Here is a 17,526-nt window from a genome sequence, read left to right on the forward strand (position 1 = left end):
GGTGAAGCTAGGGTGCATGGTTAAAAAGTTATGGGCCGTACAAAAGCTTGGACGGAAGGACTGACGAACGGAACGCTATATACAACCAATTTACTTCGTAAACGGGGGTATAATAAAAACATATGAAATACCAACCCTACAGAGAAACTTCACTGAACTTCACCTATTGTTCTCATGAAGCACTGTCATCAGTTTGTTATGATTTCAACAATGCATCACTGTGGTGTCACATCACTTCAACTGTCCAATCAGTTAACTTCTTTGTCCAGTCAGCATTGAGGACTAGCAAATATGAGGGGTGTTCATTAGAGATTTCCCCTAAACCACTTAGGGTTATCATATTTGGTTGAAATTTCACATGTGTAATGATACATGTATCTATGGGTTATGTCTGAATTTCCAGCACCGAACTATTAATCTTACCACTTTTACAGGTGTTATGATCGAGTAGGTAGTGACAATGGAGCCAGTAGAATACCGAGCAGTGATTAGGTTTTTATATTTGAAAGGTCGCACACCAAAAGAAACTTTCGATGAAATGAAAGCAACTTTATTGGGAGGATGCCCCATCATATGACGTTGCCAGTTCAAGTTTGGTCGGACATCTGTGGAAACAGCTGCCATTCCTGGTCACTCCCATTCAGCCATTGATGAGGACACTATCCATCAAGTGGAGACCGCCATTTTTGCAGACCGACTTATGTCTGTTCGCCAGTTAGCATGAGATGTCAAAATCAGTGTAGGGTCTGTGGAAAAAATCATCCATGACAATTTGAACATGCATAAGGTGTCTGCATGATGGATTCCCAGGTTGCTCACACCTTTCCAAAAGCAGGAACGAGTCAATTGCTCAAAGGATCTTTTGGACATGTGCCCAAAAAGCCAGGCAAACTTTTTTGACAGACTTATCACACAGGATGAAACATGGGTCCATCACTATGATCCTGAGACTAAAGTTCAGTTGATGCAATGGAAGCATGTGGAGTCCCCAAAGAAGGCACATGTCCAACCCTCTGCAGGCAAGGTCATGCTCACGGTGTTTGGGGACCAGCACGGAGTAGTGATGATGGATTTCTTGGCAAAGGGGACCACAATTACATGAGCTTATTACGTTTCACTGCTGCAGAAATTGCGGGACGCTATCAAGCTTAAGAGGCGTGGCATGCTGACCAAGGGTGTCCGTCTCCTGCAAGACAATGCTCCAGTACACAACTCTCATGTTGCCCAGACAGAAGCGCAGTCCTGTGGCTATGAAATCCTTCCACATCCTCCTTACTCTCCTGACCTTGCACTATCTGACTTCAACCTCTTTCCAACCATGAAGTCATTTTTGAAGGGAAAACGTCCTGGTTTGAGACGCAAAATGAGGGCTTTTACAAGCGAGGTCTCCATAGTTGCATAAAACGATGGGAGAAGTGTGTAACTCTTGGTGGTTCCTATGTGGAGAAAGACTAATACCTATGCCAAGTTTCCTTCCACTAGGTCCATCGGAAGTGGGTCAGGGGCATTCTTTAATGAACACCCCTCGTATCACAACATTATCCCACTTGTTTTGTCTACCTCTTAGGGGAGTATCAGTGTATGTCTACTGTACAACTGCAGGCTAAGCACTCACACATTACCCTTATTCCTGCATGGTCTCCCTGTGTTTCTGACACCCGTATCAAACCTCCTGGATCTCCTTGGACTTCGGTATCATTTCACAAAGAATGTAATTCTTTTAAACATGATTTAGAAGTATATTTTCTATACGTGAACAAGTCACATGTCCTCTGGGCATTGGGAGAACTCAAATTGCAGCCCTTTAGATAACTGATACAACAGCATGAGACAACACTTGGCATATCTATAGCCTACGTACCATCTCCAGCCCTGCTATCTGTTTCCAGGGGTTGTCAGGGAGCGCGCCGACCCAACGGATGACTCCATATAGAGGCGGGTTGCCCAGCACCTCCACCATGGAGTCCACGCCCAGGTCCGGGTCTGGCGTCGGAGCAACCTTTCCGGAACTCTGGGAACTATTACCAACTGAAGTGTCGTGATGCTTATCATATTGGTTAATTTCTCCTACATTTTCTGTAATGAAAAGAAACATGAACAGTATAACAAGTACAAAGAAAAGTATATTTTTATATTAAGGCCAAATTTCTTGGTCAATATCGATACAAAATTATTGTCAAGGTAATCTTGGGGTTAATTTCCTAGACAAAAAGTTGTTTGAGACTAAGTCAAAATTGTTTCCATGGAAACAAATAGGAAATCATTTTGAAAAGATTTAAAATAGCAAAGGACACCAAACTGATTACCAATGCATATGTGAAATGTCTTAGAAAACTGTTGAAAGGTTATGGCCCTGAAGTGAACCCTACCCTTGTTTGAGACTAATTTGAAAATGTTTTCATGGACACATAAATTTTTTAAAAACCTTTCAAAATTCCAAAATAGCAAAAGCACCTGTTAAGCTCATGAACAATGCATATGGCAAATTTCATTTGGGGCGTAATAACAGACTAACTTGTAATACAGAATTCTTGATTGAATAGGTCATGATTGAAAATTCAAATAGAGTGCAGGATATTATCTTCCCAAGGCAAGGCAGTTAACCGACTATAAAAGTCCAGTTTTCACCCTTGCTGAACAAGAATGAGAGAAAGATGGTGTAATGTGTTGCAATATCAAATAATGACTGCTCCCTATCATATCACTGTCCAGTACAATAACTGATCCCCGTATATCGGGCTTCTGAGATCATGGCCTGCGAGAGTAAACATGTGAAGTTAGACATGCTTCTTGTTGTCTCTGTAATTAGTGTTTGGATAACACGGGATACTGAAACATAATGCGCAATCAGAAATGTTCACATACCTAACAAGTAGCAATAGCAATACACATGACAAACAAGAGAAGGCTAAAACATGGCTCAGTCACCACCACACAAGCCAAGCAGGCTCTCCATGGTCTGTGTCATTCAGTGGTAACTAACAGTCCCAGCTTGTACAACAGCAGTACCAATATACAACAGTAACTCCACTGATCTAAGCACCTGGATTGCTAGCTGACCAGTATTGTTTCAGTTAAGTACAACCAACAATGTTGTTCACATTGGTTATACTGGTCCCCTTCAACAACCACTCATCAGATAGCATACATCAGTCAGCAGGATTCTCACAACAGGACAAAACACATAGTACAAACCCATAGTATCTACACGATCTAACACAGCACTTTGGACTTCACATTCCATTATTTTGCTTCCTGATTGTTAAAAACAAACATTTCTGTGTTACCATAAATATTCAATGCAGTTCATGGGACAGGATCTCTAATTTCTTCCTGATAGCCCAACAGGTGAAGGGAGATAACTCCAATAAACCGGTAGAGGGGAATTCCCCAGGACATTACTTGTGACTAAATATAGAAAATTACAACCAGGAAAGACCAGTACAAAAACCCATTTTTAACACATTAATCAAATAAATGTTCCAAAATTTATTCAGTTTTTGTCCTTGGACATGTTGAAGAGCATGATATGGACTGTATTCCAGAGGGTTTTTTTAAGCAATCCTGAAAGTTGCCCCTTTTGTACTGATATTTTGGCAAGTTCATAGAACTTGGATTATGGAGAAAATAGGGAAATTTCCAAAATGAACTTGCTATTCTTTGTTTCCTCTGACCGAACTTAAGAGCTCTTTACTGTTAGGGTCAGGTGTAAGTATATCAAGGCTTCATGTGAAAACAGGCATCAGAAGGAATACTATTTGTAACTATATTTTGTTATTGACTGTACTGTTTCTGAAAGATAACAATTAGTTTGTTAACTGCAGCTTTAGCATGTTTCATGCCTATATTTATTTATTTCTCTTCAGCTACTTATTCCTACAAAAAAGGTAAATGCTCAAAGTTATGAAAACATGTTGGTCTAATATTAAATGGGACAAATTCATAAAGCCACATGATCTAACAGTTAAAATTTTCTTTCTTGCCTATGTAAACGGTTGTCAGTTATCTAACACAGGGCACCTACAGTTGACATTCTAAACAACAAAGCCTGTAAAGAAATGCAGGCAACTATGGGCTTGATTACAGAAAACTGATAGGTTGGGCAATGAGGAAGTGAATGTCTTTTGCTGACCCCAATCCTGTGGAGTTGAGAGTATTCATTCAATGCTCTAGCATTAACATTCTATTGTGACTCTCTTGTGAAAGTATATTTGCTGAGTTCAACACACAAGATTCGTCCTTTCACGGGCGCATTTCTTTGAGTATGAAAATGTGCCTGTCTATTCTTTCTATTACCTGTTACACAGAGGTAGTCTACAAAGGGAGGATTTACTAAAACTTTATTTGGCTTTCCACACCAAACAAAAAACATGAAAGATACAATGTAAAATGACTTGAGTCTAACAATACTCTTGTCTTTTGTTTCACATTCCAGTATGCATACCTTCTTTTCCCAGAAAACACTGCTTTTATATTTTTCCCTTCTCTATTTTGTACCCTATTTAATCTTTGGCTACCTTTTGTATTCAACCTCCAATTCACGCTATCTTCTGTCTTTACCCTCCAATCCAGCTACCTTCTGTATTCACTCTCCAATCCATGCTACCTTCTGTATTCACCCTCCAATTCATGCTACCTTCTGTATTCACGCTCCAATCCACGCTACCTTCTGAATTCACCCTCGAATACACTCTACCTTCTGTCTTTACCCTCCAATACACGCTACCTTTTGTATTCAACCTCCAGTCCATGCTACCTTCTGTATTTACCTTCCAAACCATGCTACCTTCTGTATTCAACCTCCAATCCATGCTACCTTCTGTATTCAACCTCCAATCCATGCTACTTTCTGTATTTACCTTCTTAACCATGAGACCTTCTGTATTCAACCTCCAATCCATGCTACTTTCTGTATTTACCTTCTTAACCATGAGACCTTTTGTATTCAACCTCCAAACCATGCTACTTTCTGTATTTACGCTCCAAACCATGCTACCTTCTGTATATACCCTCCAATACATGCTACCTTCTGTATTTACCCTCCAATCCATGCTACCTTCTGTATTCACCCTCCAAACCATGCTGCACCCTCAAATACATGCTACCTTCTGTAATCATTTCTCTCCAATCATTATGATAATTATAATTGATTATATATAACATATTAATTGAAATACTCAGTGATGAGTGAAATACATCTGACACTCATAAGGCCTCAAGAAAAGCGGCCTAACTGTGTAAAACGTGCAAACTAAATCCCCATTACCCAGTTAATTCTGAGTTGCCTGCATACTAAAATGTATGAAACATTTAAAACTTAACAGTATAACATCATTCTGCATAGTTACCCAATGTATCCATTTTTATTTGTGTGCATGTATTTCTTTACAGATGTTTATGTTTACTGATCGAGTGCAGGCATTCCACATACATGAACCCTACTGCAGTAAATAATGCATAAAAAAGACACTACCACCTTCTTTGTTAATAAGTAGACACATATTTATTGTTCTGTTAATTGTATGCAACATGTTAAACACTTGGGGCAGCACACAACATACAAAATTAGAAAACTGCATTTCAAGCAGAATCATTAAAAAAATATGTCTACTCTACTCAAAAATACCCAATAGACAGGACTCAAGGGAGTAAAATAACACTGAATACCCACAGAAAACTATCAATCCCTAATGTGAATGATAAGAAGTGAGTATAATAGTCAATGGCTAAAGAAGTTATCTGGAGCCATGACTCAGGTTGTGGCAAAACATCAATATCACTGGAAATATAACGTGTGATGTTATTACAAGCGCATAGTATAAAAACGTGTACCTATGTGGATGTGTAATTCTCCTTGGACATTTGGCGAGTTGGGAACTCAGACCTGACAATAGGTTAATTGCAATTATGAAAAATATGCTTAACTCAACATGTAAAGACTATTTTAATACGTACCTTTAGAATTATACAGAGGGTTCTTCCTTGACACCGGATCCCCTGATAATCCATATACCTTCATGTCACGCACTTTCTCCGCCATGCCAAAATCAAGGTTATTTCCCTGCACGTTATCCTTAAATTCTTCAGTGGTCTTCTTCCCGTGTTTGAGAACCTCAGAAAAATCCCGTTTACTTAAGGAGATGTCCTGTTCATTATCTGTGTTATAGTCCAGCAGTTTATGCCCTGATGAACCAGTATGTTGATGATCTAGGTGTACAACATTGATATGCTCATCTCTGTAATCGCCTTGCGTGAAACCTGATTACAAACAGAAAACATTTACAACATAAAATCTATTTTCATAAATAATGTCTATTTTCATAAATAATACCTAGTTTCATTAATAATACCTAGATTCATGAATAATACCTTGTTTCATAAATAACACCTAGTTTCATGAATAATACCTAGTTTCATGAATGATATCTATTTTCATGGATATTACCTATTTTCAAAGATAATACTTAGGTTCATAAATAATATCTATTTTCATAAATGATACCTATTTTCATAAATAATACCTAGTTTCATAAATAATATCTCTTTTCATAAATGATACATAGTTTTATAAATAATACCTTGTTTCATGAATAATACCTAGTTTCATCAACAGTGATCAATAATATCTCTTTTCATAAATAATATCTAGTTTCATAGATAAAACCTAGTATAATAAATAATATTGTTTCATAAATAATATCTATTTTCATAAACAATACCTTGTTTCATAAATAATACCTAGTTTCATAAATAATACCTTGATTCATAAATAATACCTAGTTTCATAAATAATATCTATTTTCATAAATAATACATAGTTTCATAAATAATACCTTGCTTCATAAATAATACCTGGTTTCATAAATGATATCTATTTTCATAAATAATACCTATTTTCATAAATAATATCTATTTTCATAAATAATATCTAGTTTGATAGATAAAACCTAGTTTCATATATAATACCTGCTTTCATAAATAATACCTAGTTTCATAAATAATACCTAGTTTCATAAATAATATCTATTTTCATAAAAAATACCTTGTTTCATAAATAATACCTTGTTTCATGAATAATACCTAGTTTCATGAATAATATCTATTTTCATGGATATTACCTATTTTCAAAGATAATACCTAGGTTCATATATAATATCTATTTTCATATACTTGATATATGATACCTTGTTTCATGAATAATACCTAGTTCATAAATAATACCTCGTTTCATAAATAATACCTAAGTTCATAGATAATACCTAGTTTCATCAATAAAACCAAGATGTCAAATAGATATTTAAGTAATGAGTGAATGAGTTTGGTTTTAAGCTGTTTTTATCAATATTGCATTACAATCATTCACACCCTTACCACCAGCCTGTAATACCACACACACCCTAACCACCAGCCTGTAATACCACTCACACCCTAACCACCAGCCTTTAATACCACACACACCCTAACCACCAGCCTGTAATACCACTCACACCCTAACCACCAGCCTTTGATACCACTCACACCCTAACCACCAGCCTGTAATACCACTCACACCCTAACCACCAGCCTGTTATACCACACACACCCTAACCACCAGCCTGTAATACCACTCACACCCTAACCACCAGCCTTTGATACCACTCACACCCTAACCACCAGCCTTTAATACCACACACACCCTAACCACCAGCCTGTAATACCACTCACACCCTAACCACCAGCCTTTGATACCACTCACACCCTAACCACCAGCCTGTAATACTACTCACACCCTTACCACCAGCCTGTTATACCACACACACCCTAACCACCAGCCTTTAATACCACACACACCCTAACCACCAGCCTGTAATACCACACACACCCTAACCACCAGCCTTTAATACCACACACACTCTAACCACCAGCCTGTAATACCACTCACACCCTTACCACCAGCCTGTTATACCACACACACAATAACCACCAGCCTTTTATACCACTCACACCCTAACCACCAGCCTTTGATACCACACACACAATAACCACCAGCCTTTAATACCACACACACTCTAACCACCAGCCTGTAATACCACTCACACCCTTACCACCAGCATGTTATACCACACACACAATAACCACCAGCCTTTTATACCACTCACACCCTAACCACCAGCCTTTGATACCACACACACAATAACCACCAGCCTTTAATACCACACACACCCTAACCACCAGCCTGTTATACCACACACACCCTAACCACCAGCCTTTGATACCACACACACCCTAACCACCAGCCTTTGATACCACACACACCCTAACCACCAGCCTGTAATACCACACACACCCTAACCACCAGCCTTTGATACCACACACACCCTAACCACCAGCCTGTAATACCACACACACCCTAACCACCAGCCTGTAATACCACTCACACCCTAACCACCAGTCTGTTATACCACACACACCCTAACCACCAGCCTTTGATACCACTCACACCCTAACCACCAGCCTTTGATACCACTCACACCCTAACCACCAGCCTGTAATACCACTCACACCCTAACCACCAGCCTTTGATACCACTCACACCCTAACCACCAGCCTGTAATACCACTCACACCCTAACCACCAGCCTGTAATACCACACACACCCTAACCACCAGCCTTTGATACCACACACACCCTAACCACCAGCCTTTGATACCACTCACACCCTAACCATCAGCCTGTAATACCACACACACCCTAACCACCAGCCTGTAATACCACTCACACCCTAACCACCAGCCTTTGATACCACTCACACACTAACCACCAGCCTTTGATACCACTCACACCCTAACCACCAGCCTTTAATACCACACACACCCTAACCACCAGCCTTTGATACCACTCACACCCTTACCACCAGCCTGTAATACCACTCACACCCTAACCACCAGCCTTTGATACCACTCACACCCTAACCACCAGCCTTTAATACCACACACACCCTAACCACCAGCCTGTTATACCACACACACCCTAACCACCAGCCTTTGATACCACTCACACCCTAACCATCAGCCGGTAATACCACACACACCCTAACCACCAGCCTTTGATACCACTCACACCCTAACCACCAGCCTGTAATACCACTCACACCCTAACCACCAGCCTTTGATACCACTCACACCCTAACCACCAGCCTTTGATACCACACACACCCTAACCACCAGCCTTTGATACCACTCACACCCTAACCATCAGCCGGTAATACCACACACACCCTAACCACCAGCCTTTGATACCACTCACACCCTAACCACCAGCCTGTAATACCACACACACCCTAACCACCAGCCTGTAATACCACTCACACCCTAACCACCAGCCTTTGATACCACTCACACCCTAACCACCAGCCTTTGATACCACTCACACCCTAACCATCAGCCGGTAATACCACTCACACCCTAACCACCAGCCTGTTATACCACACACACCCTAACCACCAGCCTGTAATACCACACACACCCTAACCACCAGCCTTTGATACCACTCACACCCTAACCACCAGCCTTTGATACCACTCACACCCTAACCATCAGCCGGTAATACCACTCACACCCTAACCACCAGCCTTTGATACCACTCACACCCTAACCACCAGCCTTTAATACTACTCACACCCTAACCACCAGCCTTTAATACCACTCACACCCTAACCACCAGCCTGTAATACCACTCACACCCTAACCACCAGCCTGTAATACTACTCACACCCTAACCACCAGCCTGTAATACCACTCACACCCTAACCACCAGCCTTTAATACTACTCACACCCTAACCACCAGCCTTTAATACCACTCACACCCTAACCACCAGCCTGTAATACCACTCACACCCTTACCACCAGCCTTTGATACCACTCACACCCTAACCACCAGCCTGTAATACCACACACACCCTAACCACCAGCCTGTAATACCACTCACACCCTTACCACCAGCCTTTGATACCACTCACACCCTAACCACCAGCCTGTAATACCACACACACCCTAACCACCAGCCTGTAATACCACACACACACACAATAACCACCAGCCTTTAATACCACTCACACCCTAACCACCAGCCTGTAATACCACTCACACCCTTACCACCAGCCTTTGATACCACTCACACCCTAACCACCAGCCTTTAATACCACTCACACCCTAACCACCAGCCTGTCATACCACTCACACCCTTACCACCAGCCTTTGATACCACTCACACCCTAACCACCAGCCTTTAATACCACACACACCCTAACCACCAGCCTGTAATACCACACACACCCTAACCACCAGCCTGTAATACCACTCACACCCTAACCACCAGCCTTTGATACCACTCACACCCTAACCACCAGCCGGTAATACCATCCAAACTCTTATGTCTGGAATACCACCTTAAACATAAACACTTGTCTGGAATACGACCCAACCAATCATTTGAGAGATACGTAGATAACCTTGAAATAATTATAATATTTTGAAAACAAATTTTTCGCATCACAGACATGTATCACTGACATTTGGTTTTAATATTGTGTTAATGGGAACATTTATTGAACAGGAACTTTCTATATGACAAAACTGTATTTCTTATTTTGACAAGGTTGCCGGAAGTGAGATAAATAGATAAATAATTTTGGTTACATGTCTATGTCGATGTTGATATTAATATTCTAACTATCACCAATGTATTGCTGTAAGAACATGTACAATTGTGATGCACAGACAGTTTGATCAATATTTATACATAAAAAAATAATAGAATTTGCAGGATAAAAAGTCCAGGTATTGCTAAGCAGACAAGGTGCATGTATCATATCAAATTGTGAAGGAGCTATATGCCAATTGAAGTGAAAACGTAAATCTGGTGGACTTAGAAAGGCTGCTATATATCTAAAGGCAGTGAAAATACCATTTGATGGCTGGTGAGTTGATGCAGGATGCACATGTGTAAAGAGTACAGGACCACCTGGGATTGACTATTCTGGAATACCACTGTTATGAATTGGTGATTTGAGGAAGAAGTATAAGTGAACCCCTGCATCTTTGAACCTGTGGCCGACAATAGTGAATCAAATAATCAGGAATGATCCCCATCTTGGATGCATGGATTGCAAGTGATTACAAAACACTGATTGGTTCGTTGTGTAGTTTATTTTCTCCAAATCACAATATCGCGTTGCAGTCTTGAAATAGCACAAGTGCTATGTCATACTGACATGTCAGAGACTCTGGAAACCCAAGTAACTCATAATGCATTTACATTACACGCACCCCTAAAATTGAAAAGGTAAATATCTTACAATGTTAAAATTATATAATTCACGATAAATCAAGGTTACTCGACGCGCCCCCACTTGCCATACTCTTGACATACATGGAATCCATACCATATTAAATATACACCACAGATCTCCCCACAACTAATAATGAAACGATCATGTATATTAGCATTCCTGTTTACCGGTAATTACCAGTTTTTACCGGTAAAATTAGGCTTGGACCGGTAATTCATGTGACTGCCAGTCCCCGTGGACCGGTAAATACAGTACCTTATTAATCTTTGTTGTTGAACAAAACATTGGTGATATTCATATAAGTACATTTTTTTAACATAGTCAGCTTGTCTGTTACCACCAGGGTGTCCCCTTGTCTATTTCCATTTGTAGCGATTTCGTCTCGAAATATCAAAAAAACGAGAGAAAATTGTGACTGAAGTTTGTGTGAATGACTGATAGATCTAACTAAGTTACATCAGAGATGACATCTTTGCACTGAGTATGAGGTTGAAAGAATTAAAACCAAATAATTTGCATACGGTTTTTTATTTGTTGAAAGTTGGGACTTGCAAAAATTAGGGGGGACTAGTAATTTTTAGAGTTGCCAGTCCACAAGGACTGGCAGTTTCAACAGCCATCAGGAACACTGTATATTCTGTACCCAACTGGTGGTACTACTCAACCAGCTTGGAGGCCTAGTTGCCTGTGCTAATGAAGCCACGCCTCCTTATTAGCACTTTAAGATTCGTTTTGGGCTGTTACAAATACAGACCTCAAAATAAGTACTATTAATTAGGTGCAACAACACTATGTTTCATTTTCACACATTTTATCTCAGCCATCACATTGTACATCACACTGGCGGCAAAATGATGTAAGAAAAATCTAGTACTGTGTCTTATGATACTTGCACTTCACAGATTTGCCACCAAAGCTTCATTTGGAGTCAACAACGCTAAAAGTTGCCATCCAATCTAATTACAGTTATTTTATGTCAAAACTCAGTTTATCTCCTAAATTTCCTAACTTTGGAAAAAATGCAATTGTGATTTGTCAATCAGATGTTTGAAATCATTATAACAACCTCCAATTGAAGCAGATGATTTGAGTTGATTTAATTATGTTCCTTGAATGGCTCCCTTCATTTCCAGTAGGGGTGTTTGCTTATGATGCAGTTGCACTACACACTTTTGATGCCCAGTCAATATATATGTGAGTTGTAATTTATACGGGAAAAGATTTTGGCTGCCACATACACAGTCACTGGTGAATAAATGTTTTCTTAAGACTGTATGCATGTAGTGGACATCGCCATAATGTGTAATCTGAACTAGATTAAGTAATCACCTGGACTGAAAAACTCCTCTTCTTTTAACAAGCCTAGTATAGGAACAAGTGATGCATGATTTTGCCGAGCATAAAATAGTCGGTGTTCTTTATATTTTCCTGTGCCTGACCCCACTGGGTTGTCCTGAAAAAAAGCAGACATAACTAAATGATGAACGAAACTGAACTTTGAGCAATTGAAAAATACAATCTTAGATCAAAGATCCAAACACATGCACATCTTGGCACATCGTGTAAATTGTGTCCTCAGGTGTGGAGGCAGACTTAGTAGGACATTCACCTGTAACATACAAAACACCAGTCAGGTAAAGCTTTACCTAAGTCTTCCAGTGCATATTTAGTAATCTACACACATTATGTTACAGGGTATTATTTTAATCCTCATTTTGGGTATACCCATGTCACATATGTACCACACCTAGTTACATTTTCAGGTTTCATTGGTTTACTCTGAAAAACATAAGATCATGTAACGGCACTTATTATTTATACATTAAATGTTTTCTTGAATACACATACATACATAATGTTATTACAGATATATATCCCTCTATGCTAGATACAGTGGTAGTCCTTATTGCTTGATAAGGTGGACTCGAATCCTTTTTCAAGGAATCGACTACCAGAGGAAGGGAAATGTGTTGACAAGGACAGATACCTCTCGTCAGCAGCACACATGGCTGCAGAAGGCCAACAAAATGCATACCATATTCGACATAATTAGCGCCCCGCTCTAATAAGCGCCCACAGCGATATTTGCTAATATATTGGCAAGTGAACAATCCCAATTAGCATCCCTTCCGATTGATCAATGTACACAAGACTTATTTATTTGTGTATAATACACACTCGTGCGTTATATGCACCCTTAATTATGGGCAATTAAATTCTGGCAAAATATATCTGTCGTATATAAACAGTTCAGACCGTCAGCATAAACCATGAAATTTATCTTTCAACTCTGTTTTTTTAGCCAAAATAATATTCAAATAAGAGCCTAATGAGAGCGCCCTGGGCGCTTCTTACGTCGAATACGGTATTACTTCTGGTGTATGAAAATTATTGCCTTAGTTGCCTCCCTTCATTTTTGCTAAAAATCAATAGACAAGCACTATGAGTCGCTGTGCTTTGCTAGTCAACATTGTCTTTCAAGTGAGTGAGTGAGTATGGTTTTACGCCGCTTTTAGCAATATTGCAGCAATATCACGGCGGGGGACACCAGAAATTGGCTTCACACATTGTACCCATCTCGGGAATCGAACCCGGGTCTTCGGCGTGACGAGCGAACGCTTTAACCACTAGGCTACCCGACAGCCTCTTGTCTTTCAAGGTAACGTTTGGTGTGTAACTTTGAAAACAATTGATTTAGGAAAAATGCAGATTTGTTGTTGATAAATAAGGTGAATGTCATTAGTGGGTAATGACAAGCAGGTACATTGAGCACTAGGCTACAGCTTGCATGCAACAACTTACAAATTCTACCCCCACAGTAAGTTCTGCATTGCGATCCTCTGGCAGCACTCCTATCCACTTGACTGTCCCACACTCTGGTCCCCGGTCACTCATCCACACCACCCTGTCTCCAAGACGCAGTCCACAGTTGGGGTAGTCCTGGCTGGGTATGTGGGAGGCAGTGGCATACAGGTCTTTGTCTGCCCGCCGGGGCACTCTACTCCCACCCATAGTTTGTTTATGTATACGATGTATTGGACAGAAGACCGCAGAATCAGGAGGACAGGTGAAGTACCGCTCTCTTCTAAACTGGCCATCACTAGTACCACTTCCTTGATTTTCCTTGAGAAGAAGTACATTGATTTGAAATGGGGAAAGCATGAGGTCACAATTAATACCAGAGCATCGGGTGGGAACGTCCGGGAGAATGATACTAAATAATAAAGTGTATTCCATATAATTGTGTTCTTGTATTAATTATGAAAAACAAGATATAGCAAGAAAAAATTTACATACACCACTATTCTTTTTATGATGTCAATCACTGGATTGTCTGGTCCAGACATGATTATTTATAGGCCGCCATCATATAGCTGAAATATTGCTGAGTGCAGAAAAACGACAACAAACAAACAACTGAACATACAACCCACAAAGATCCGGTTTAGAATTGGTCTTCAGCAACCCGTGCTTGTTAAAGGCGTCTAACAGGATCGGGTGGTCAGGTCACTGACTTGGTTGATTGGATTGTCTTGACTCGATTATTTACAGACTGCCGCCATATAGCTGGAATATTGCCGAGTTTGGCGTCAAACAACAAACACACATTTTTTAAACAAATTTGTCTGCAATTTTCATTGTGTCCACCTTGATGGATGAAAAAACCCTTCATGGCCTACTACATATTTTTTACCTTGTTACTTGTACTCATTTTTGTTTGTTTTTATTTTGCTGTGTGTTCTATTTATTTGTATGCCAGTTGATATTCTCATGATCTTACCAAACTGTTGTATTAACTGACTGCACTGTATAAAAAAACCTCCCGAACTAAATAGTAGGACCCCAAATGTCAGATACCGCGGACTTCAGCAGTTATATGATAAAATAGTCGTCCATGACCTGTTTGCACATTTACAATGGTTCAAAATCAAACAGAGGTTGTCTCACGGAATATGTGTTCTGTAGCACAATCTCAAAACAAGGATGTTAATTTTTGCTAGATGTAAACTGATGAATCATATCTATATTGATAATGCAGGCCTACACGTTTCAGGGCTAGTTGTATCCAAGTGTTCTATTGTAAGTATTAAGATGGATACTACTCAGCAGTGTATAGACAAAATATACATCGAATCAATAAACTATAAAAGGAGACACATGTAACATCCTGGGGCATATGACGTATGCCGTCAGAATATCATAAATAGTATTTGAAATACATTCGGGTCTACCTACTGTCAACTCAACACCAAATATGATTCCTTTAATATTTGGTACTTTGCCTTTGTAGCGAAGGATTCCTGGTAATTCCGTTTGTTCTCCTTTTGGTTTCACTAATACATGATCGCCTTCTTTTAATACAAGGCCTTCTTTCATCCATTCCTTGTCTTGATAAACAGCGAGTCTGTCCTGACATGTTGGCACTGGATTGAGCAGATCTAAAGCTCCCAGGCCGACTGTTTCTATTTCACCTGGAATACACTGAATTTCAACTGTTTCACTATCTAAAGTTTCGAGAAGGAAGATCAATTTGTCTCCTTTACTGAAGTTATCTGTTAGCACAAGAAGTGTTCCTGCTAATAACTCAACTTTGGACCCCGATTTGAGTGACGACACAAACCCTCGCTCCTTCTTCTTGCCCAGTTTCTTAAGGAGCAGGATAAAATACTGTTCATTTTCTGACATTCTTCAACATGGACGTGGCCTTGTTCTTTTCTTCCAGCTTATCATTAACATTAAGTCATGTGCGTAAATTAGGAAATACCTATGTCTATTTTTGAAGTCACGGAAGTGACTAAGAGTTAACTCCCTTTTTAGAGTGTCCGGATTTTAATCAATCTGAATAATAGTATCCACGTGGTCACTCATATACTAGTTTGTTTGTTTGTTGTTTAACACCGCACTTAGCAATATTCCAGGCATATGACGGCGGTCTGTAAATAATCGAGTCTGGACCAGACAATTAAGTGATTGACATTACGAGCATCGATCCACGCAGTTGGGATACGATGACATGCATCAGAGACCATATACCCTTGAATGGTCTCTGCAAGCATCAACCAAGACAGCGAGCCTGGCTACCCGATCCCGTTAGTCGCCTCTTACGACAAACATAGTCTCTTTTTAAAAGGCAAGCATGGGTTGCTTAGGACCTATTCTACATATTCGGGACATTTTACAGAACGCCGTGAACAAAAATGTTAAATTAGATTTAAGTTTGATGTTCAGCGGAAATGAATGTTTGTCCATTATCGAAAATCAACATATCTTTAAAGCAGTTCAAATGTTTATAAGTCATACAAAGAGATTTGGGTAACACTTTAATGTAAATATACTGGTATCTCTTTTGTACATTTCTTTTGTTAGCTATACACTCATCTTCTTTTCTGTTTTCCTTGTATATGATTTACTGTACAAGCTTCGTAAATATCATGGAGAGGGAGTCCTAAGTTGGATAACTTGTTCACAGTTCATTTCAATCTGAATAAAATATGTTTAAACTAAAAACCTATTCTACCCGGAGCTTCACGGGTGCATACACTACCATTAGTCAAAAGACGATAAGGACTGCTGCATCATATTTTGCTGACCCCTGTTTTTGTTTCCATGAGCCCCCATCCTCTCCTAACACACTGTATCCAAATGAAGTCTTTGATATTGATATTTATCAATAAAAAATAATGTTTCAGGAATTCTTGAAATCACAAATTATAGCTATTTCTTATGGTGGCCGAGAGGGGACATCGCTTTCTCGCGGTTAAGCAATATCCCCTCTTGACCACTATAGGGGCCGCATGTGATATCTGCTGCAATCGGGAGGTAATGTTGAACTTTTCTCACTATTTACTTAAAACATAATTTAACTGTAGAGAGGTAGGTGATTTTAAAACAATCCACCGATTTTTGCGTAAAATGTAATTGATTGATTTATGGCCCTATTCAGTTGTATGTGACCATCACGCCGAAAGCGCGTGGCAGATCATGGCAATACGCTCTAAATAAATCAGGTTAAAATCTGAATATATACAATATATATAAGTTAAGAAGACTGGTTAATCAGTCATGGCTGATTGTTTTGCAAAAATACAATCTTATAATTGTGAGTGTTCTATAACTAGTTTTCGGTAGTATATGATGTTACAGTGTGTCATAAGGTTGTCCGTAAATGTTCTTTTTGACATTTGATGTATGTTTA

At 39.6% G+C, this 17,526-nt stretch overlaps 1 protein-coding gene and 1 pseudogene across 1 annotated transcript in view; both read right to left on the reverse strand.

The window, feature by feature from the left end:
- The window catches only part of LOC139454223 (ubiquitin carboxyl-terminal hydrolase CYLD-like), a 32,592-nt gene extending 16,485 nt beyond the window's left edge, over positions 1-16,107 (reverse strand). Inside the window, exons 1-5 of the mRNA XM_071235804.1 lie at positions 15,567-16,107; positions 14,133-14,453; positions 12,660-12,783; positions 5,956-6,258; positions 1,862-2,076 (exon numbers count right to left, since the gene is read on the reverse strand). Of these exons, the coding sequence (XP_071091905.1) occupies positions 1,862-2,076; positions 5,956-6,258; positions 12,660-12,783; positions 14,133-14,453; positions 15,567-16,016 (1,413 nt within the window). The 5' untranslated portion in view covers positions 16,017-16,107. The remainder of the gene's footprint in view (positions 1-1,861; positions 2,077-5,955; positions 6,259-12,659; positions 12,784-14,132; positions 14,454-15,566) is intronic.
- Positions 4,279-5,195, reverse strand: LOC139454224 (mucin-22-like; annotated as a pseudogene).
- Positions 16,108-17,526: the final 1,419 nt, after the last annotated feature.

Source organism: Haliotis cracherodii, unplaced genomic scaffold (genome assembly GCF_022045235.1).
Source record: "Haliotis cracherodii isolate W230 unplaced genomic scaffold, xgHalCrac1.p SCAF_10, whole genome shotgun sequence".
Taxonomy (NCBI): domain Eukaryota; kingdom Metazoa; phylum Mollusca; class Gastropoda; order Lepetellida; family Haliotidae; genus Haliotis; species Haliotis cracherodii.